Source organism: Denticeps clupeoides, chromosome 4 (genome assembly GCF_900700375.1).
Source record: "Denticeps clupeoides chromosome 4, fDenClu1.1, whole genome shotgun sequence".
Lineage (NCBI taxonomy): Eukaryota > Metazoa > Chordata > Actinopteri > Clupeiformes > Denticipitidae > Denticeps > Denticeps clupeoides.
Genome location: NC_041710.1, coordinates 5,465,682 through 5,487,020, shown reverse-complemented (window position 1 = coordinate 5,487,020; position 21,339 = coordinate 5,465,682). Strand labels below are relative to the sequence as shown.

Sequence of the window (21,339 nt, the reverse complement as noted above, 5' to 3'; positions counted from 1 at the left end):
GAGGTGCTGGAATATGGAAGCAACCGCACACAGCACCACGTGACGTGCTTCAAAGATACCAGAGACATTTCTCGTATAGTGATACAGGAACTATGTACTTTGTTATACATTCATATTTCAGTCAGATTTAAATGACGGTTAATTGTTAATTGTTTAATTTGTATTCAAAAACTTTTCAAGGCTCCGTCTCTTTTATGCTTCCTGTTTTTTCCGCCATCACGTCAATTTTTGTTATAATAAACCCCTCCCATGGATCGTATGTTGTGGGGTTCGTCTTCCAGTCCAGGGGAACGTCCCTTCCCCACTTACTTTACGATGTAACCCGCGCCCGCGCCTCCCTGACTTGGCATTACAGTGTATGTTGCTGTATAGGTTGTATACAGAATGTGATACATTGTAACATTGTAAAGCTTTTGGAATGTATCACAGGTCACACATTAATATTTATTTTTGGACGATCGGTTCCATCTATGCTCCTACTGTTTACAAATAATTCATTTTATTTAGTTCTTACAGGGTGGTAGTAGCCTAGTGGGTAACACACTCGCCTATGAACCAGAAGACCCAGGTTCAAACCCCACTTACTACTATTGTGTCCCTGAGCAAGACACTTAATCCTGAGTTGCTCCAGGGGGGGACTGTCCCTGTAACTACTAATTGTAAGCCGCTCTGGATAAGGGCGCCTGATAAATGCTGTAAATGTACAGGGTGGACCATTTATCTGGATACACCTTAATAAAATGGCACATTAGTATATGTGAGGGGATAAATTTTTCAAGATGGGTGGTGACCATAGTGGCCATTTTGAAGTCGGCCATCTTGGATCCAACTTTTGTTTTTTCAATAGGAAGAGGGTCATGTGACACATCAAATTTATTGGTGATTTCACAAGAAAATGGTGTGCTTGGTTTTAACGTAACTTTCTTCTTTCATGAGTTATTTGCAAGTTTCTGACCACTTATAAAATGTGTTCAATGTCACCAACAATTCCCATTTTATTAAGGTGCATCCATATAAATGGCCCACCCTGTACTTCTAGGAAATTGCCATCTGTAGCATATTCAGGAGCCCATTCTTTTTGTTCTTTGTTGTTCTATTGTCATGGACCTTTATCGAGTGATAAATAAAAGGCCCGTTGTGAGTAAAGAGTAAATCGTGACTGGTTGTTTGGGAGTGAGAATATAGATGTTCTCATGTGTCACAGAAGGATACCAAACATGACTGGTCCTGCCCGACATCTGGCGAACCTGGCCGCCAGGTCACTGGCCCCCGGTAGCAGCTCAGAGACACAAGGTTTGCAGCTGCACTAAAAGGTCACCGGACCCCCTCTGAGGAGTGTGAAGTCTACCCAGCGAATGCGTGCGAGTATTTCACACCATCATAACAAAGAGGTAAATGCACAGGGCCGCCAGAGACCTAATAAACATCCCACTAAACCTCTCACGATGGACATGGCACTCAGCGACCTCCGAGAGCATTTATTACTACTGCTAACTAACTAAGTACCTGTTAATAATTCAGAGAGAGTAGAAGCTAGCAGAAAATATCTCTGCCGCACAATACATTACATCAAAACAGCTATTTCCACACATTCAATACTTTTACTTATATTTTTTTACACACTCATTGTACGACTAAGCAATTAACTCCATGGGAACTTGCATTTGAAAAATCCATTATTTTCAATATATATAAAAATACAATTATACATACATATTCTTGCTAATCACAAAGGGTTGAAATATCCAGAACACCTGGTAGAGATTCCTTTTCACCACTAGAGAATTTCAACACTTTTTTTTGTAGTTAATTGCTCAAAATGATCTTCATGCTTTCTCCACAGCTTAAAGGTCAAAAGGTCTTTTTTTACTGGAAGCATAAACGTTTCAGCTGCTGGGTGTTTCTCCTCCGACTCAGACCACCAAGGCTTTTAGTTACCCCACAAACAGCAGGAGGCCGGTCGACTGCATTACTCCACGCTGTGTGGTACTGGGAAGCATGAAGTGCATGAAGCGAATGGGAATATGATCAAGTGCTCTTTCTGAATAAAGGACGCACGGCCTGCCACAGCTGACAAGAGCCTGAAACTCAATTCATGAACACCGACAGGACACACATGATGGGCTATTTACACTTAAGTCTTAATGTAAAGAGCATGTATACAAGTGTCAGTGTTGTATATTCATTTGCAATGTATTTGAGATATTGTTCTTGATAATTATCTCTACTACATAATTATCTACTACACACTCCATTATTTTTGTATTGGGCTGTTGTAACAAGCCCGATTTCCACAGCATGGGATCAATCAAGTCATATTTTATCTTGCCAACAGATAAACAACAAGTGTGAAAAAAAAAACAACGTAATGGTAATTCAGAAGCGATTTAATTACAATCAGACTCGGCATCAGTTAGGGCATTAACAGAAAAGCCAGTTTGGCACAAGTCGACGGCCCCTGAGGGAAGTCGTCAAGTTAACTCTCTATAAGCCCTCTGTGTAAAAAGGGGAGTACATGGAGAACTCCTGATTGCCAAACCCCTGCTGATGGTCTCAGCAACCTGACATGGTGGGCCACGGCAGGGACACACCCTGGAAGACAGATGACTCACTGTCCACCTAACGCGAGACTCAAATCCTGTTGAGTCATGAGTTCCACAGAAAACACCAATAGAATCCAGCCAAACACTGGCATGCATGCAGATTGTTAAAATTAGGAAAACACATTTGATGGGAATTCTCGGTTTAGAAAAACAACAGTTTTTTTATCAGTCAATATAAAAAAGATGACAACTCTAAACCTATGCATTCCCCAAAACCGGATTGAGATGGGTAGGGAAGCATTTTGAGCCAGAACACATAACCATGGCAAAACATTTAAGTATTTTTAGTGTGGTATAATTATATACTGTACAACTGTTTAATTAATTACAATTAAATCATTGTAATTAATGTTTTAATTACAATGTTTAAATGGCACGCAATTAGTATACCATTATATAGCACCCAACTGTTTAATTAATTACAATTAAAACACTTGAAGCATGAAAAAATATTCATAAAAAACTAATGCCGGTAAATTCTAAAAAAATATTATTTTCATGTATGGTCTCTCTGATATAAACTGTAAAAATATGACTAGAAGCGATTTAACACTCCCGGAACTGGTTGGCAGACGCCCACACCGTGAATTCATTCCGTCGAGTTAATTCATTAATTAGACGTAGTTACTGGATATTTACGAGGAGCTGTCTACGGTCCTGGAGTATTATGGGATTCCATAATGTTCCCAGAAGGGCTACGGAACAATCAGGCAACCAAGCCACCTGATGGAAGTAAGCCTACCTCAGGAGTACTTTGTGGTTTTTAGGCTGAAAACAAAGGCCCACAGCTTAAGGGTTTAAACCAGGGGTTCCTGTGCAGGATGCTGGCGCTGAGGACCAATAAGAGGTGGTTTCATGGTTTGGCTCGGAGCTGGGAGGGTTCCTTCATCCTGAAGAGTCACATTCTTCATGTTATCGAATGAACTTGCACTTACCCACAATGAGCCTATATGAATAAAAATTAAAAATAGTGGTGAACCGCACCTCACAAGCACACCGACACATCCCCAACACTCATCACTGTCCCTACTCTACGGAACAATGTGACCTGTGCTCATCCGCACTGTTTTCCAAAAAAAAAAAAAAAATCATGAAATATTAAAGGTATGTTTACGATAATGGGAAGTCAGTTCGTTTCTCCTCTGCTGTGGCATTATTAATTCATGCGGTTAAAAAGACTTTCCACCGATTAATGGGGATGAGGCTGTGCCACACTCCGGCTTTCTGAGGGGAAAAAAAGAATGATGCAAGCAGGCCTGTCTGGTCATACTTTACCCCCGAGACACAGAGTGGCACCTATAGAACGCAACCTACTGCTGTTCACACACACAGTGTGTGTGTGTGTGTGTGTGTGTGTGTGTGTGTGTCTTTGGTTCTCAGGGGGGACCACATGCTTACACTGCCCCCGCCCAAAAAGACAAATCATCATAATGGAAAAATAAGAATATTGAAACTAAAAGCCTCTGACTTGATTAAATTTGCACTCATATTTAGGCATGCTGATACATCGCATTTACATTCATGGCATTGATCAGACGCCCTTATCCAGGGCGACTTACAGAGTAGTTATGTGGACAGTAGCTCAGGGACACAAGTGGGATTTGAACCCGTGACTCTTTGGTCTTCTGGTTCATAGGCGAGTGTGTCACCCACAAGGCTCCTATCCCCCCGTAAAAAAAAAAGGTCTCGACAAAGGTGTGTGTGTGTGTGTTTCAAGAATGCACTGGTGGGCCTAGGATTCTGCTCCACTGGCATATTCCACATAATTACTCTGTTAATATTGCACCGTGCCTCCATAATAAAGATCAGCGGTCTATCCTGCCCATCCCTGGAGTGCTACAGGGGCGAATCTGTGAACAAAGACGCATGCTTTTTTACACCCGGAGGAACAAATTAAACCGACTGGCAGTCTTCAATGGCTTGAATCAAGCCATATAAAAAATAGTGGATAATAAAGTGTACTGTCCTATGTTCAGAGGCGTGTTCTACAATCTTCTGTACTCTAGAGTACTACTCTTACCCTTGTATTTAGGACTTTTTAACCTTTCTTCTAAATAGCTGACTTATCTCGAAAATCTTGTAGTTCACTATTGTACTAAATTGTAGTATAATATGGATCTTAACATAGAAAAAGAAGTGAAAAAGAAGAACGTATTTAGCCGTTTTTGACCGCGGAAAAAGCCCAAGAAAAGCGACGCTGGCTGCGATATTTCGATCTTCACGCCGACAAACGGCAGCAGGAGCGTCTGGATTCCACGTTTCCAGATTCCACGTCCCCGAAGCAGCGCGCACCTGCGGCGCCCCGGCCCGCCGTTTTTACGCACAGCGTTACGCACGACGTAATTTACAACAACGATATAACGTAAAGCACCGTCGCTACTGTGATCTCAACTTCCATCCATCTATCTTACTCGTTATGCATATTTTATCATCTTATGGTCATTAGTGACTTGGTGAGATTATATCGCGAGAACAGACTCCTGCCCAGGTGCACCCCGGACACCCCAACTCACCAGCAGCCAGGCAGACCGGCAGCAGCAGCCGGAACACCAGTCCGCACACCACCTCCGAAGCCATGACGGCCCGCCGGTCACTTCACGCGTGGGAGTCGGTCCTCTTCACCGCGCAGGTGGCCAGCGGCGCCCATCCTCTCCCCGGCCCCGAGCGGCGCGGCGCGGCACGAGAAAGCTCTCACGTCCGCCGCCCCCCGCCGCGCTCCATGGCTCGGTCGAGCTGGCTTCTCCCCGGCTCGGGAGTCCGAGTCGCCCGGTGAGTCGGCGGCGCCGCTTCAGCAGGACATGGCGACCCCCGGTCTCCAACGTGGGGAAGTTATCCACAGGTGCGTCCACCAACTACCGCGTCTCCCGCTGGAGAAGTGGGGGGGCTGAGGCGTGCGAGGGATGGAGGGGAAGCGGCGGTCACATTTCACTTCCAGTAAAGCCCACGCGAACTTCTCGCAAGACCACCCAGTGATCGACAGACGCCCCAGCCATTCACAAGTCAAGACATTATAGGCCAGGAGGCCATAAAGCGCCGACCAATCAGGATCTTTTGGGGGCGGGGCTACAGCTCATAGGAAAACCAACGCATAACGCACCATGATTTATTTCAGAAGTCCTAGCTATTTATGGGTTCGATTATAGTTGAAACTGTATCGCAATGTCGTCACGCCTTTTAAAATATAAAAATTCGAAATGAATTAATTAAGCAACTTTTAGTTTTTATATTCGCTTATGCTTATAAAAACGAATTATGCCAGATCCATAATGCCGTTATTTAATTTGCCGTCCATTTATTTGGCCCGCTCAGAGCAAGTAAAGTGGCTTGATTGGGTTTTCCATTGCTACTATAATTTTCTGTCTCACACACACACACACACACACACACACTCAAAACTGGAGCAGATGTTGCTGGTGCCAGACCTATAGAAGTCATGTCTCCTACCACCTGAGTGGGCAACATTTCAACATTTCATTCTTGTACTGAACAACTCCGGCCTAAATCTGTATCAGGCAGCCAGAAAGGAGCCGAGCTTCAGAAAGTTCCAATATGAATCGGTAGTTAACCTACATTCAGCTACATTAGTGCCCTTTTGGTAGTTCAGCTGTCATTTGGGAGAGGTTGAGGGAGAAAATAGTCCCCCCACTATGTTCTCATCTATGCAAAAAAAGCATGAAGAAATTTTCACACTGGTTTCCCAGCCAGCACTGCATGTGATCTGCATTTTCACTGTGGAGCAAGAACTTTGAGAGACACTCGTGTCAGATTCTGACATGTAAAATTACTTATATGTGTTGATTAGTGTACAAGCTTATGCTTTATACTCTTCTCATTCTGTTCTAATTGTCTGATGTGTGTGCGTGTGTATGTTTGTGTATGTGTATATATATATATATATATGTATGTATATATGTATGTATGTATATATATTTGCGCACACACTTAAATACGCATCATATATACATGCATTGAAGAGACAGAAGTAGGAGAATGCTACAGAAGAAAGAGAAAGCACTATTTTGAGGAAATAAAAGTAAATAAATCATGAAAAAAGGTGATACACAACACCTCATATTCATTCTAATCTTGTGGTTGAGTTGAAAAGCGTTTCACTAACTTTTATTGCGTCCATTTTAAAACGCAGCATTTCTGCACGAGGCCTGAGTGCTATAATACTAATCAATACCCAGCGAAATGGTACGCATTGATCACCTTCTGCATTTTTTAAGACAGGACTCTTAAGTTGCTGTCCTTGAGATAGACAGACACTTTAAGGAACCATTTGTCTTTGTATCCATAATTTATCAACAGCTTTGGAGGCCTGTTAAGTTAAGTTCCTGCACCAAATGGATGGAAGCTCCTCTTTAATTTCTCTATCGGTGCCAGAGGATGCTGACAACATTCATAAACCATCAGCCCCAGAACGCCGGGATTAGTGGCGGATGCTGCAGCCGTCACTCCATCTGAGTGGCAAATTGATTGGCAGCACTCTTTCTGCGGGTCCGCATCACAAACAAAAATGCTTTTCAACCCTTCGCTCAAACCGAAGTCGCCACGGGCAGACGTGATGAGCTGTCATGAGGTTATGGACGTCGATCTGCGTGATCACTGCTCCCTGTGGTGCGAGTCTCCTGTTGAGTTAACAGAGATGCCAGAGTATTTTTTTTTAATTGTGTGTGTGTGTGTGTGTGTGTAGTTGTTTTTGACAGCCTGTCTTAATTTTAGCTTTAGTCTAGTCTTTGTGTCGAGCGGTGTTTTTATTAGTCTTAGTCACGTCCAGACTCATTTTAGTTTATTTTAGTCAGAATTATCCATGAGTATCCATTATCTTCATCCAGTTTTAGTCAATAAAACTGATGAAATTTTAATCTAGTTTTAGTCATTTTAGTCTCTTTTTTTGGTAATACACCCAGTCAATTCATTCACCCAGGTACCTAGTGGAAGAGACAAAAACTACAAGTCAGATCAAATTCACAACTAAAACAAGGTTAATATTATTGTTTAAATATTCGTACCTTATAGACTCAAGAATACTCTACATATATCCCAGTGGCCGCATTTCTCCCCATGTTTTTCGGCCACACATTCTGTTAATGTGTCCAAATATCGCTTCATCTGTTTTCTCCCAGCCATCTGCCAACCTACTGCAAGTATTCTAAAATTGAATTAGTGAGGTGAATGCATTTTGAGGAAGTGACTGTACGACCAAACGACAAAATATTGCATAATAACACGATTAAACAAGAGGAAATGACATCTTATACATTTAGTCTAGTTTTATTCATTTAAAATATTACATGATATGTTTTGTCACATGTCTAGCATTTACATTGCATCTCGTTTTGTTTCCACCTTGTCATAAAGGTTCATTTTGTTGATGAAAATGACGTTTTTGTGTTTGTGCTGGGATTTTTTGCAACAATGATGAACATACGAGCCCCTGTTTAAAATGATTTATCTCCCGAAACCTGCTTCTCTATTGATTTTTTTTTCCCCTGAAACACATTTCGAGTCCAATTCAATTTAGTAACACCCTGTTCAGATTTAACATGGACACTACTACAGGCCCCACATGTTTAAAATTGTTTTTGATATTGTTAGAATTGGTTTTATAATATGAATGTTCTGATGCATGGAAATGAGCCTCATCATAGAATGATTACTAATTCAATCTTCTTAAACCATGCTGGGAACAATTTTGTTACATTTTCCCATTCATTTAATTCTAAACTCTGCAAGCTGCTCTTCATATGCTAATGTCTCAAACAATAAAACGTGATTCTCTGTCCAGTAATAACTTTTTCGCAGATTTTCATTGGGCACAGGCCTACTCCATAAATCCATTCAGAGATTCATGCATCGAAAGGCATTAAGCAAATCTTCCCCGCGGTCGGCATGGAACAGCCGCAGTGGAATCCAAGGACAATTAAAGTAGCGCGGTACATGTGGTTTCCAAGGTATCACCTCGTGGTGTGTAATGTAATATTTTTAAAACGTTAACAACATCCGGCCTTTACCAGGGCCTGGCCAGAGACATGCATTATTGAAGCCTGTTTGCAAAGGAAGTCAGCTTGGGGGCAGAGCCTGAAGCTTTTAACACAATCCCAGGGATCATCCGACAAAACAGGAGTGTGCAACTCCCTCTTCTGCAGCTTTTCTTCAGCTCGGTTCAGTAATAATGTTGTTCTTGATTTTTTAGGTGTTTTGGTACGACAGGACATTTTTTACATGAATTCTTTGACAACATCTCGTGGATTTTTTTTTCAATAACACATGGACACATGTGGATCATAGACGCACTTCAGAATGATGCTCTTTGTAAATTGCTTTTAAATCGTAAATCAGCCGGCTCTGTTATGGTTGCATTAGGCACCAGGTCTGGCCGAATGGAGTTCAACGTCCATAAATGCCTCTGCGTGTCTTCCTCGTGCAAAGAGGATCGGGTTTTGCATGGTTTTTCCTGTAGTACCTAATGGGTGAGAGTCATTACAGGTCTGCTCATGCCACATGTTGCCAGTTATTTCCTTTAACCCCTTCGTTCATGCCAAAGTCTTTTTCAACTAACGTCTTTTCTTCTGAAGCTGTCAGGAGAAATAGAGAAAAAGGAAAGAAAACTGTCAAACCCAAAGGATCTGATGTCAAAATGCACTTTCAGGTACTCTCAGCTCCAGACAGGCAACAAAGTTCAGAGGGAAGTGATAGCCATTAATGAACTCATACACTCTCAGACTCACGTGACCAGTTAGTTGAGGATTTTAGGGAATTATGCATTGAGGTATAATTGGAGCCCAGGCTTTCGGCCTGCACCGGAAGCGATGTCATTAGGCAGCGAAGAAGAAAGAGTCCACATCACTTAACACGCTGATGTAAGACCTGGAGAACAGGTCTGCTGAAAAGTCGCTAATCAGTGAAGGAAGTGTGTAATAATGCATTCTTAATGCAGCTCTCTAAATGTACAGCCAAATTAAATTACCAGTCATATATTCAATCATAATCACGGCCATTTGCTGACCTCTGCAGAACTTGGTTGCATCTGAGGTTGAGCTACTCATTAGCCTGTGCCATAAGAGCAGCACTTAACCTATGATAAAAACACAAATCATTTTCATTGGGTTAAAGTGCTTTGATACCTGCATTTAAGCGTCTTGTTGTGTAGAGTGAATAAACACAGAACTTTTTGGTCTGGTAGAGTTCAATATTACATTATGTAATACTTATTAATTACATTACATACTACTCATCACTGGAAAGAAAAGTAGTCATCATATGCAATATCTGCATACATGTAGCGAGGAACTTCATCAGCAACAGTTAGTCTTGAGATCCAGTGGAAGTCTCTCACTTTAAAAACTTTGTTCATTATTAGAAAGCCCTTTTTAATGACTTTAGTAGAACTGAAAAGCAATTAAACTGGCAAAATTCACACTAGTACAGTACCTAGCAAATCAGCAAATGTGGATTTAACTACGTCTTAATTTAAATTTTTGTCTGTTATTATTTATCTTTCTTAGAGGGTAATTTTTCTATTCAACCCATTTACATGTTTGTGTAATAGGACAAATTTTCTAAATGACCCTAAAGAAGAGGTACCACACCCAAGGTCGTAAATATGTGCATATTTGTAGGGTTATGTTGGGTTAAGTGGTTTACTCTGGGACATTAAAGTGGGGAAAGTGGGGAACACTTTACATGTGACTGACAACTAAGTAACTACTACCTTCCACAGAATCTCACAGACCTCACAGGCCTTAGTTTCTGTCTTTAAGACAGATACTGGCACTAGAGTGTTGCAGCTGTATGACCTGGTTTTTGTCACTGTAGCAAGAACAAAAAAGAATTGCGCAATCTTTAGATTTAGTGAATACTCATAAAACTATCCACTTAGTGCTGTTACTCAGGGTGGCGGCTGCCGGGCACCTGCCCAACACAGGGCAGTTTATAGTTGACAATCCACTTAGTGTACATGCCTTTGGATGGTGGGAGGAAACCGGAGAACCCAGAGGAAGCCTGCATCAAAACGGGGAGAGCATGCAAAATCCACACACACAGGGGATTTAAACAAACAACCTTGGAGGTGAATCTTCTAAAAAAAAAATTAATTACATTTTTAATCAATTTATTTATTAAATTAGAATATATATACACACACACACACACACACACACATATATATATATAATAAATTTATATATATATACATATATAATGCAATTAATTTCATTAAAAATTAAATCAGCACACAAAATAAGGTCAAAGTATGGTCATTTTTGAATTTTTATACCTCTATTGCACCATCTAGTGTTAAGACGTGGTGTTTACGTGAGAAATAAAAAAAATCTATGTTTGGTGTTACGTCACGGCCATCAACAAGTTTCCAATAATGAATAATGAAGTATTCCTCTTCAGGAAAATATTTACACATTCTGAAATAATTTCATACCGTGTCACATGTGGAAATAGGAAGTATATCTGAAATCAGACATGCAGAGGTGATGAAAATTGTCCTGATGTGTCCTTGCTAACAGATCTGTTCCATTTTCAAGATGCTAGCTGATCAAGATGAATCCTTGTTTCTTGTGCAAAAACAGCCATCGCCATTCATAGGCAAAAGATCATAAACTGCTGTCAAGGACCTTCTCACAAATAATCAGTAACTTCGATTTAGTCTCATTTGGTAAATTCTCTGACATATGTACAAAAATGGCACCATCACCTCAGTGAACCATAGGTTGAGGCCTACGGCCTGTAAAATATATTCTTTTTTTCTTTTCTAAGGACATTTAAATAACATGCCCCAACAAATTCAGACAGAAATGTGTGTGCATTTTTTTTCCATTTTAAATCATCAGTGACTATTTGCACTCATTTACAAGTAGTACCTGCCATGCAGTAATGCTGCTGGCTTAAAAAGAGAAACAAAATGCAAGTTTGTGTAAATTCAGCAAGCAGAATTTGGCTTATAAATCTATCCACGTTCATGCATGTCGGTAATTGGTTCCTTTAACACACATGGCGCAAATCCAAACCAAATTCATGTTACACCAAAGGTGGAAATAGTATGAATATTTGACGAGACAAGGACACAAAGAATAGAGCATATGAATTTGTTGCTCTGTATGTGAAAACAGCATAGAAAGTGTAAATAACATACATTATAAATTCATGTAAGTGTTCTTGGAATTTGTGCTTCTGGATCCAGCAAAATGTCTTTCACTTAAAAGGAGCTACAACAGAATCAAATAGAACATATTCTAACACTAGTAAACTACTCATGTCAAAGCTATAAGTTCACTAAAAAACAGAAGCTGTATTCCGAATGAAGACGCAGGAAAGCTGACATGGACTTATTAGACCTTTCAACCCAAAAGATCCTGAACCATATTGAAATGGTTCAGGATCATCTGGCCTGGTTGGGGCTGCTGCCCACTGCTGGAACAGGCTGCACTCACACATGCACAACTGCTCCAGTTCTAACCACTTTTATATCCTTACAGAGAACAGTTCTACTTTTCTACTTTTATTAATGTCATTAAATTTGCCTTTATTTTGATTGATCTCATTCCTGGATCCGCACTGCCCCTGTAAATAAAATATCCAATACATACAAACTTGACTTCTATTACACATTTCTACGTTCGCCTGTGTGCAAATGTCTTTTTAAAACATGCCTTTCCCTTTCTTTATTATTTTTTGATGTTCAGTTACTTCTTACATTTACATATGAAGATTTGTTTCCCCCTGTTTCTGAACTGAATGCTTTGAATTCCTGTGATGAAACCTGCAATCCCCAGTTTTAACAGTGAACCAGCTGCAAAATGTATACATAAAAAAGTATCCGACAATGTAAGAATATCAGAATCCGAATCAGAATCGTATTTATTGGCCAAGTAAGTGCAAGCACATACAAGGAATTTGATTCCGGTAGATGGTGTCTCTCAAGTACAATGTAGGAAAAAAAGACAAAAAACAACAACAACAACAATGTGCAAGGGTGTGGTGTTATTGTCCAAGTTGTGGATTGTTTGTGATTTATAAATAACTATATCTACTTTTTATGAATAAATAGGCAAAAAACAAACTAAATCTTATATACAAGTGTACATAAAGTGCAGTGTGCAATGATGGAGGTGATTTACAGTATCAGCTGTTTAGGAGGGAGATGGCGAGGGGGAAGAAGCTGGAAGCTTCTATAACGTCTGCCAGAGGGCAGCAGGTCAAAGAGCCTGTGTCCAGGGTGTGAGGGGTCTGAGATGATTTTTCCCTGCCCTTTTCCTGGATCTTGAGGGGTACAGGTCCTGGATGGAGGACAGGGGGGCACCGGTGATCCTTTCTGCTGACCGTACAGTCCGCTGCAGTCTGATCCTGTCCTGTTTAGTGGCAGCTCCATACCAGGCGGTGATGGAGGAGCACAGGACAGACTCAATGACCGCAGTGTAGAACTGGATCAGCAGCTCCTGTGGAAGACTGTACTTCCCCAGTTGCCTCAGGAAGTACATCCTCTGCTGGGTCTTTTTGAGGATGGAGGAGATGTTGGTCTCCCACTTCAGCTCCCCAATATTCCGGAACAGTAAAAAAAATCACTTTGCCTAAAAGCAAATCCTTCCCATGCCACGGAGTTCAGACGCTGGCTACATGCAGGCCTTCATCATGCGACAATGATGGAGGATAACTGGGTTACTGGTGATTGCCTGCAGCCCCCCTCAGACCCTAGCAACAGCAGGATGAAGGACGCTGCGTTGGCTGAGACGCGCCTTCCGATTGGCCGCCTCCGCCTGTCACTCAACCAGGCCGGCAGACTATTGGAGGACCGGGACATGGGGGCGGGCTGCAGCCCAGGCCGTGTACGCTGCAAGGAGGATGCAGAACCGAACCGCATCCCTGTCGCCTGTCACCATGGGGCTCTGGACCTTGATGCCTTTCGCCTTCCGTGCATTTTAGGCCCAGCGGCGTTCAGAAACAATGGCGGTCCGTCTGTTGACGCGTTAGAAGGAGAAAGATCCTTTTCCTGACAGGTCGAAGCATCGATCGGACTGGTGCATCACAACACTCCCAGCATCGCTATTCCAGGTAGGAATGCTTCGTGTCAAACGCATAGCTGTTCCTGCATAATAATATTTTCCGAATGACATCCTTCGCTTTGGTTATTTTATCCCGCAAAATGCACACGCTTCTAACATGATATAAGGTCGCATCAGTTATGTCGGTCTGTAGGACGCAGAATGGCGTTTTTCTGTGGGTCAGTATTACAGGCGGGCGCCTCGAGATGCAGGAAATGAAAAGAATGTGGAGCGTGGAAGGAATACTGATATGAAGCATGCTGGAATATGTGTAAAATATGCAGTAATGCATGCATGTGCACGCTGGAGGATCTCATGCTCTACAGCAGGGCATCGTGAGTTCTGCAGGTCCTGCATTGCAGAGTAAACAGTGTCGTGGGAGAATCAGACCACGCGTGGGCGTTCAGCTGCATCTTCTTTTTGATGTTGTCCTGCGAGGTGACTTGGCCCGGATGTGCCCCAGATATGCCAGTCCCGTCGCTGGGGGACAGATGATGCAGTGACAGGGCTTCCGCGTTGGCCTTGGTGTGAAGGTCGTGGCCCGGTGTGATTTTTGACTGAACCCGTAACTCCGCCCCCCAGATACACAAACACACACACACACATCACACCTCAGCTGTCAAACAGCTGTCAAAGTCATTTACTGCAAATTAAATCAATAGTTAATAATGACTGTAAGTGGCAACAAAAAACACACACATTACACGTCTGGGCCATATATGAGGTTGCAAATATGCTAAAAAATACCAAAAATACAGCCCCATCGGACTTAATAATGACAGATATTTTCATTCTTTTCCCATTCCCGGGGTTCCTAATCTGCGTCACAGTATGCCACATTTGCCCCCATGTATTGATCTCGGTGCCTATCGATCCCATAATGAACCCTCCAGTGGGGTTGCCGCCCTCGGACTGGAGCCCCGTCCTCGGGCCCGTCACTGGCTTTCCACGTTCAGAGACCGGCTGGTGGTGGTGTGGACAGGGGGTGCCGTGAACGGTGAAGACGCGATGCCAGTCTATCTTCGCTGTCCACAGCATTGATTTTCTTGTTCAGCGCGAGAGTGCTGACGCCAGTGCTGGGAGAAGGGCGGTGATGTAGTAAAAAAGGCGGGGCTGTAGACGTTACCTTTCGAGGAGAGAGAGGGCTACTGAATCAGCACGGCTGCGCCGATTCCCTTGCAGAACAGGGACAAGTGAGCCGTCTGTGGGGGAGGAAGATGGGGAGGTCGCCATGGAAACATAATTGTTGCGTAAACATTTGGTTTCAGTTTTCCTCGGCCTTCCCAGCCCTGTAAACAGTTGTCCTGTGATGCCTGCTTTTCCGCATTCGAACGGCCTGATGCACATTCATAATAATTTACCTTCGTTCAGTAGTATAACTTTCTGGCAGAAAGACACAGACAGACCAGCAGCAGACAGACTGTTGATGTTACAGCAGCAATAAACAATTCAATGACGATTATTCAACCGGAATGGTTATAAATGTGTGTATATATGCGAAAATGAGCAACACAAATAGGCATGCATAATATCTACGATACGTACATTATAAACACATGGTAAAAGGATTGTACATAAATGGCAGTGCAGCGTATGTATGCATTTTTATTTTATGGTTTATATGGATGTAAAATGCATTATATTGTTTGTAAGTGTGATGAAGTGTCGGTTAAGAATTTGCTTTTGTGGGTGTGAATAATTTAAGGCCCAAAAAGCCTCCTTCCTGGACAGGTTAATTATGCATCGAGCTGCATTATGAATCTGGGTCCACGTGAGACTCGCAGAGGAGGCTCAGAGATCGCAGCGTCCCCGCTGTTTCTCCTCCTGTCCACCGCCCTCCTCCCAAGTCCTACTCCTCCGCGCCCACCTCCCACCGGACTGCTCTCCGCGGTCCAGAGGCAGCACACTCCATATGTTCTGGAGCGCGCCAGTATGTCAGCTGTTCCTGGACTGCGCGGAACAGGACATTCCTGTTGTCGGTATTTGACTTCCCTCCACCGCAGCCACTGATGAGCTCCTCTGGTAACCATTACCAGAATATATGCAGCGGGCGGGGTGGAGCACTTCATGTTCACAATATGGTGTAGAAGCAGATATCTACGACTTGTGGTGAATGTGGGCATCCTTGCCGCTAACAGTAAAATGTAGAAACCAAACTTGGTTGCATTCGGTGTTGCGCCAGTGTCAAATTCGATTAGTGGGCAGCAAGACAGTTCAAGTTCTGCATAGATTTAATCATCTTTGATTATGAATGCAGAAATGCACGTTGTAAAATGCTATACTTATAAGATAAGATAAGATGATGCTTTGTTAGTCCCCAAGTGGGAAATTTAATACCAATGACCGTTATTTGTAATTTGGTAATTTTGCTCTTCTGCTTATGAGACAGCCGTTCCATGTCCATTATTTGTTGAAAAAACTTATGATCAGATGATCAGGTCAGAACAAGTGTTATGGAGTAATTGACTAGTCAGGATTTTTTATTCGAATGTTATCAGTTCAGGAACTATAGATGAACATGTTACATTCCACACAGGGCTGCGCTCCGCTGATGACCGATTTGACCCCAGTCATGTCATGCCAGCCCAGACCCTTTCAAAGCCACCGGTAGTGGACATAGTTTTACATTTAGGGTCAGAACCAGGGTGGAACCGGGCAAGGCTCTGCAGACTGCACTGCTGTTGTTCTCCGGTGGCTGAAAGCCCTTTTGTCCTCCATGTTGGCCTCCCCCTTGAGCCCCGCAGTGTGTCATTTATTACGTCTTCTGGTTTGCTGCTGGGTTATTGTACTTTCTAGCTGTCGCCGCTGTTTCTTTTAATGTGCCAAATCTACCATATAATCCGCTTATTGGTGAATAAACAACGCAAAACGCCGTGCTGCGCAGCCGTAGGAAGGGACTGATGAAAACTTGTTTCTTTCTGCAGGAAGTTAGGCGCCATGTTGACCAGCATCACCGAGGGGATCCTCTGTTGCCTGACCGGTAAGATGGGCGGTGGCGTGGTCTTGCCGGTGCAGACCTCCACTTCCAAAGACGGCTTCGAGTTTGTCGAGGTGAAGCCTGGCAGAGTCCTGCGGGTGCGGCACGTCGTGCCCGAGCGGCCGGCCCCGCAGGATGCGGCGGAGGAGGCGGCCGAGGAGGGGGGCAGCAGCATCCACTGCAAGCGCAAGATCACCGTCTACCGCAACGGCCAGCTGGTGATCGAGAACCTCGGGGACGTGCTGCACTCTGAGATTCTGCAGTGCCAGAACGGCGACGTGGAGCCCTGCAGCACCGTGGAGGTGGAGCTGTCCGACTACAGCACCGCGGCCGGCGCCGTGACCCCGGACGCCAAGACCGCCCCTATCCCTCCAGCCGCGAGCCCCGGCGAGCAGCAGAAGCCGGCGCCGCCCCCCCGCCGGCGCCGCCGCAAGCCCAAGCGCACGGTGCTGATCGACTCGGAGCGCAAGATCTCCAGCTGCAAGGGGACGCACTCGGACGTGGTGCTCTTCTTCATCCACGGCGTCGGCGGGTCGCTGGACATCTGGGGCAGCCAGCTGGACTTCTTCTCCCGCCTGGGCTACGAGGTCATCGCCCCCGACCTGGCGGGCCACGGGGCGAGCACCGCCCCCCAGATAGCCGCGGCGTACACCTTCTACGCGCTGGCCGAGGACCTCCGCGCCGTCTTCAAGAGATACTCCCGCAAGCGCAACATCCTCATTGGACACTCGTACGGGTGAGCGTGCGTCCTGGTCCCTGGTCCGGGGTTCAGCCTTTAACCAATTAAAACCAGGCGAGCTGCCCGTAGACAATTACAGAGTTGGACGCTGAAGCGCCAAGTTACACTTTCAGAACTAATTTTGATGAAAATCACATCCCCGGTGTGAATAGTTTGGGTTTCTGGTTAGATTGCTGGCTGCCGTGTGTTTTTCTGTCCGCATATCTGGCCAAAGTGTGAGGTTCCGTCCCCTCCTCTCTGTGTCTCAGGGTGTCCTTTTGCACCTTCCTGGCACACGAGTACCCCGATCTGGTCCACAAGGTGGTGATGATCAACGGCGGAGGTCCCACGGCTCTGGAGCCGAGCCTTTGCTCCATTTTCCAGCTTCCGTCCTGTGTCCTGCACTGCCTCTCACCCTGCCTGGCCTGGAGTTTCCTCAAGTGCGTCTGGACTACCACGATCCTTTATCGGATTTAGCATTTTTTAAAGCAGATGTAATCATCCTCTCTTGTTCTACAGGGCCGGCTTCGCCCGTCAAGGCGCCAAGGAAAAGCAGCTTCTCAAGGAGGGCAACGCCTTCAACGTGTCGCCCTTCGTCCTGCGTGCCATGATGAGTGGCCAGTACTGGCCCGAGGGTGATGAAGTCTACCATTCGGAGCTCACCGTGCCCATACTACTGGTGCATGGCATGCATGACAAATTTGTCCCCATGGACGAGGACCAGCGGATGGCAGAGGTTATTATTCGTTATTTCTTACCCCTTCAAGTAGGAGCCAATTAACAGTAATTGCAAAAAATGGTTTGCTAGGTTTGCTATGAAGGAAAATTTGGACAAATTAAAATTCATTTTATTTGATCTCATGGACAAGACATGGTACCTACACAGTAGACCAGAAGTTTAAATAATCCATTCAGTTACTCTTACAAGGTCAATTACACGGTTTTAAGCAATACAGTTTTGAAAGACCCAAGATATCCTGATGTGTATTAATTATAAGCGCAGTGGTTGTAGTAGCTGGTGTTTTTGTGCCCGAGCGGTAAGACACACACCCCAGACAAGCCACACTATACAACAACAACAACATTTATTTCTTATGTATCCCAAAATCACATACAGTATGTCTCAATGGGCTTTGACCCTTCTGCACACAAGGAAAAACTCTAGGAGAGAGAAAAAAGAAAGGAAGAAACCTTGGGAAGGAGTGATACAGAGAGGGACCCCCTTCCGGGGTTGAGTGAGCCAGCAAATGGTGTCAGTGCAGGGCTACTAATAAGTCCTACAGTTGTAGGGTTGGAGAAGTCCAGAATGTAGTCCAGTGTCATGGTCTACATTACATGTCCATTATGGTGTCACTGGTCCATTTGAAGATCCCTGAAGCTGTAGTGGTGGCTGTGGTGACCCTCTGGTTCGTTTAGCAGTTGTCAGGAACCAGGATTTATCACTGTAGCACAGCAGCATAAAAGGTCTTGACCCTGAGGCTACATTCAAGACGGAGAAGCGATGCCTACAGAAGGGCTCATGTTCGTTTGTCTCGTTTCAGATCCTGCTGTTCGCTTTCTTGAAAGTCATCGAGGAAGGAAGTCACATGGTAATGATGGAGTGTCCAGAGACGGTCAACACTCTGCTCCACGAGTTCTTCCTGTGGGAACCCGACACCTCCAAAAAGGACAAGGCCAAGCCGGCGGCCAGTCAAGCCGACCCTGCCGGCGGGAACAAGTAGCCAGTGGAGAGGCCTGGCGGTTGTTTGAAAGGGCGAAGCGATTTTGAAGGCTGTTTGTTTTTCGAAACGCCTGGTTGCGTTTGGGCCGTGGTGCTCGTGAGCTGGAGGCTGTTTGACTCAACAAGAAGAGGGTTGAAGAAAGCAGTAGGCCAGGAGACAGCGCTGGGAGGAGAAATGCTCCTGAAAAACCCCGATCGGCGCCGACAAGCTCAGATATGTCGTCTTTTTTTTTTTTTTTTTTTGGTATTTTCCTGCCATCCCCGCTGTCCGCTTTTTTGGTGTCAAGCCCACTGGAACTGAAGTGCACACCTGAAGACTGAATGGTTTCTGGTGCAAAGTGTGTGAAAATCTGACTGTTACTCTGACTGAACTTTTTTTTTTTACACGGACTCACACTCTTTTACTGTGTCGTGTGTCGTCTTACTCACGGCATTGCTCAGTACTGTTACATCTTGGTAATACTAATCCTAGTACTACTAACACTAACTATGGTAATAATGTCTTCCCTCACGTAAACAAAACATGATCGTGAAGAAAAGGGTCTTTTTCGAAGATGCTGATCACAAAATTGTAAAAATATGTAATGCATTTGTGAAATCAGTGAAAACAGCAAATCCCAGTTCAAATATCAGTTCAGCACCCAAATATCACCTTTCTTCACCTCAATTAATGGTAATTTTGGAAAATGGGTTCTTTTTTGGGGGGGGGGGATTTCAACAGATCTCGACTGTTTGCAGAGGGAAACGACGAGGTCGTGACCTGTCTGGCGTCAGACACCGCTCTGTGTGGCTAAAGAGCTCAGGTGAGGGAAACGCACACCAGCCTCCTTTTACGAAGCTGCTCAGATACCTGTGTGCAATTCCCCCCAAACACAGCACGATGGTTTACTGTAGGAAATGTAGGAACGGAAACTCTGTGAAGTGACTGACAATCAGGAAATGTACTGGAGAGAGTCAGATGGCCGACGTCTGGCGGTGCGCAGGTTACCATGTCAACCACGCAACAATGTCCGCAAGCCTCAGAAAACTGCTAGAACGTTGCTTGAGAGCAGATCGGCGTAAGAATAACTGAGGACGTTTTTTTCCCCGTTCTGTTGCCTGGTTTAGGATATACGGCCATATATTCTTTATCAGTCACAGTTGTTGTGTGGCAAAAGCCACAATCTGTGGGATATCCAGAAATGTGCTTCTTTATTTCAACTTAGATGAGGGGAAATCGAACATGCATTGAGCTTCTATAGTTTTCAAGGAAACGTGATAAATTTGCATGCATTTTTTCAAGGTGCCACAGGGTGTGTTTATTCACTGCTTTACATTGATCTCCCACGAGTAAACAGGTATGTGTTGGACCACGAATCCGGCCAGATGTGGTTTCACACACTCGGTTTCACCCTTGGAAAAAAAGAAGCCATTTTGCCCTTTTCTGGTGAGCTACTCTGGTGTAGCATCGTTCCACTCATCACGTTGTCTTGATTAATCTGAAACCGTAGTCGAGATGTAGATTGTAGTGTGGATGGGGAGGGGCTGTGATGCAAGGTTGATGTTGGGAAAGATATTACGGACCACGCCAAGGGACAGGCATCTTCCATTCTATGGCACCTTTAACTTGAACTCAAGAAGCTATAAAGTGCTATTACACAAAAGATCCCATATCCAACGTTCATGGCAATAACCTTCCCGGTTCCCCTTTTACAAAGCCCAGATGACCCACTGCTCTCTGTCATGTGGAATTATCCGTTATTTTATACAATTTTTTGGGGTGTGTATGGGTTAAACGTTCTGTCGCTATGCAGACGATATTCTCTGAGACAGAACACGTCAACCAACATAAATCCTCCTATTGCAAATGAAATATCCTGGTAACCTTAAGCGACAGGTCAACTCTCGCTCCCTCCTACAGACGTGTAGGATTTTGCTATAACAATGTGCTATTTTCGTGGTTTCAAAATTATGTCTATGTTGCATCTATTGACGTAAATAAACAAATAAATAAATAAATGACACATGCACAGCCTGGCAAATTGTGCATATAAAAATAAAAATGGAAAAATACTTGCCTGCGCGTGTTCCATGCAGCCTCACACTACACACCAGCAAATTCCGTCATCATGCCTTTACTTCCACGGGCACTTAAGTAAGAGCAGCGCCGCAGAAATGGAAAAATGGAGTCCAGCTGTCATTTCACGCAGCGTTCTGAAGAGGGTGCAGTTCACACATTTGCCAGCAGCTTGCTTCGGTGAACCATCTAGCCCATCCAGTCACAT

General features: G+C 44.2%; 2 protein-coding genes across 6 annotated transcripts in view; one reads left to right on the top strand and one right to left on the bottom strand.

Moving 5' to 3' along the window:
- The window catches only part of piezo2b (piezo-type mechanosensitive ion channel component 2b), a 57,762-nt gene extending 52,207 nt beyond the window's left edge, over window positions 1-5,555 (bottom strand). For 4 of the 5 annotated variants that reach the window (XM_028977124.1, XM_028977128.1, XM_028977126.1 and 1 more), the window contains exon 1: window positions 5,117-5,555. In XM_028977124.1, the coding sequence (XP_028832957.1) occupies window positions 5,117-5,180 (64 nt within the window). In that variant the 5' untranslated portion in view covers window positions 5,181-5,555. Of the gene's footprint in view, window positions 1-3,345; window positions 3,494-5,116 lie in introns of all 5 variants that reach the window. The other variant, XM_028977129.1, reaches the window with a different exon arrangement.
- Window positions 5,556-13,443: 7,888 nt separating this feature from the next.
- abhd8a (abhydrolase domain containing 8a) lies at window positions 13,444-21,127 on the top strand. Its single transcript, XM_028977194.1, has 5 exons — window positions 13,444-13,670; window positions 16,585-17,373; window positions 17,625-17,795; window positions 17,875-18,091; window positions 18,897-21,127. The coding sequence occupies exons 2-5, from the start codon at window positions 16,598-16,600 to the stop codon at window positions 19,074-19,076; spliced, it is 1,344 nt and encodes a 447-aa protein (XP_028833027.1). The 5' UTR covers window positions 13,444-13,670; window positions 16,585-16,597; the 3' UTR covers window positions 19,077-21,127.
- The last annotated feature ends 212 nt before the right edge of the window (window positions 21,128-21,339 follow it).

Bases quoted from the DNA above. Each gene is read 5' to 3' on its own strand.
- abhd8a (XM_028977194.1), top strand. From the start codon at position 16,598: ATGTTGACCAGCATCACCGAGGGGATCCTCTGTTGCCTGACCGGTAAG. The intron at 17,374-17,624 runs GTGAGCGTGCGT...TCTGTGTCTCAG, and splicing joins CTCATTGGACACTCGTACGG to GGTGTCCTTTTGCACCTTCC. The intron at 17,796-17,874 runs GTGCGTCTGGAC...CTTGTTCTACAG, and splicing joins CTGGCCTGGAGTTTCCTCAA to GGCCGGCTTCGCCCGTCAAG.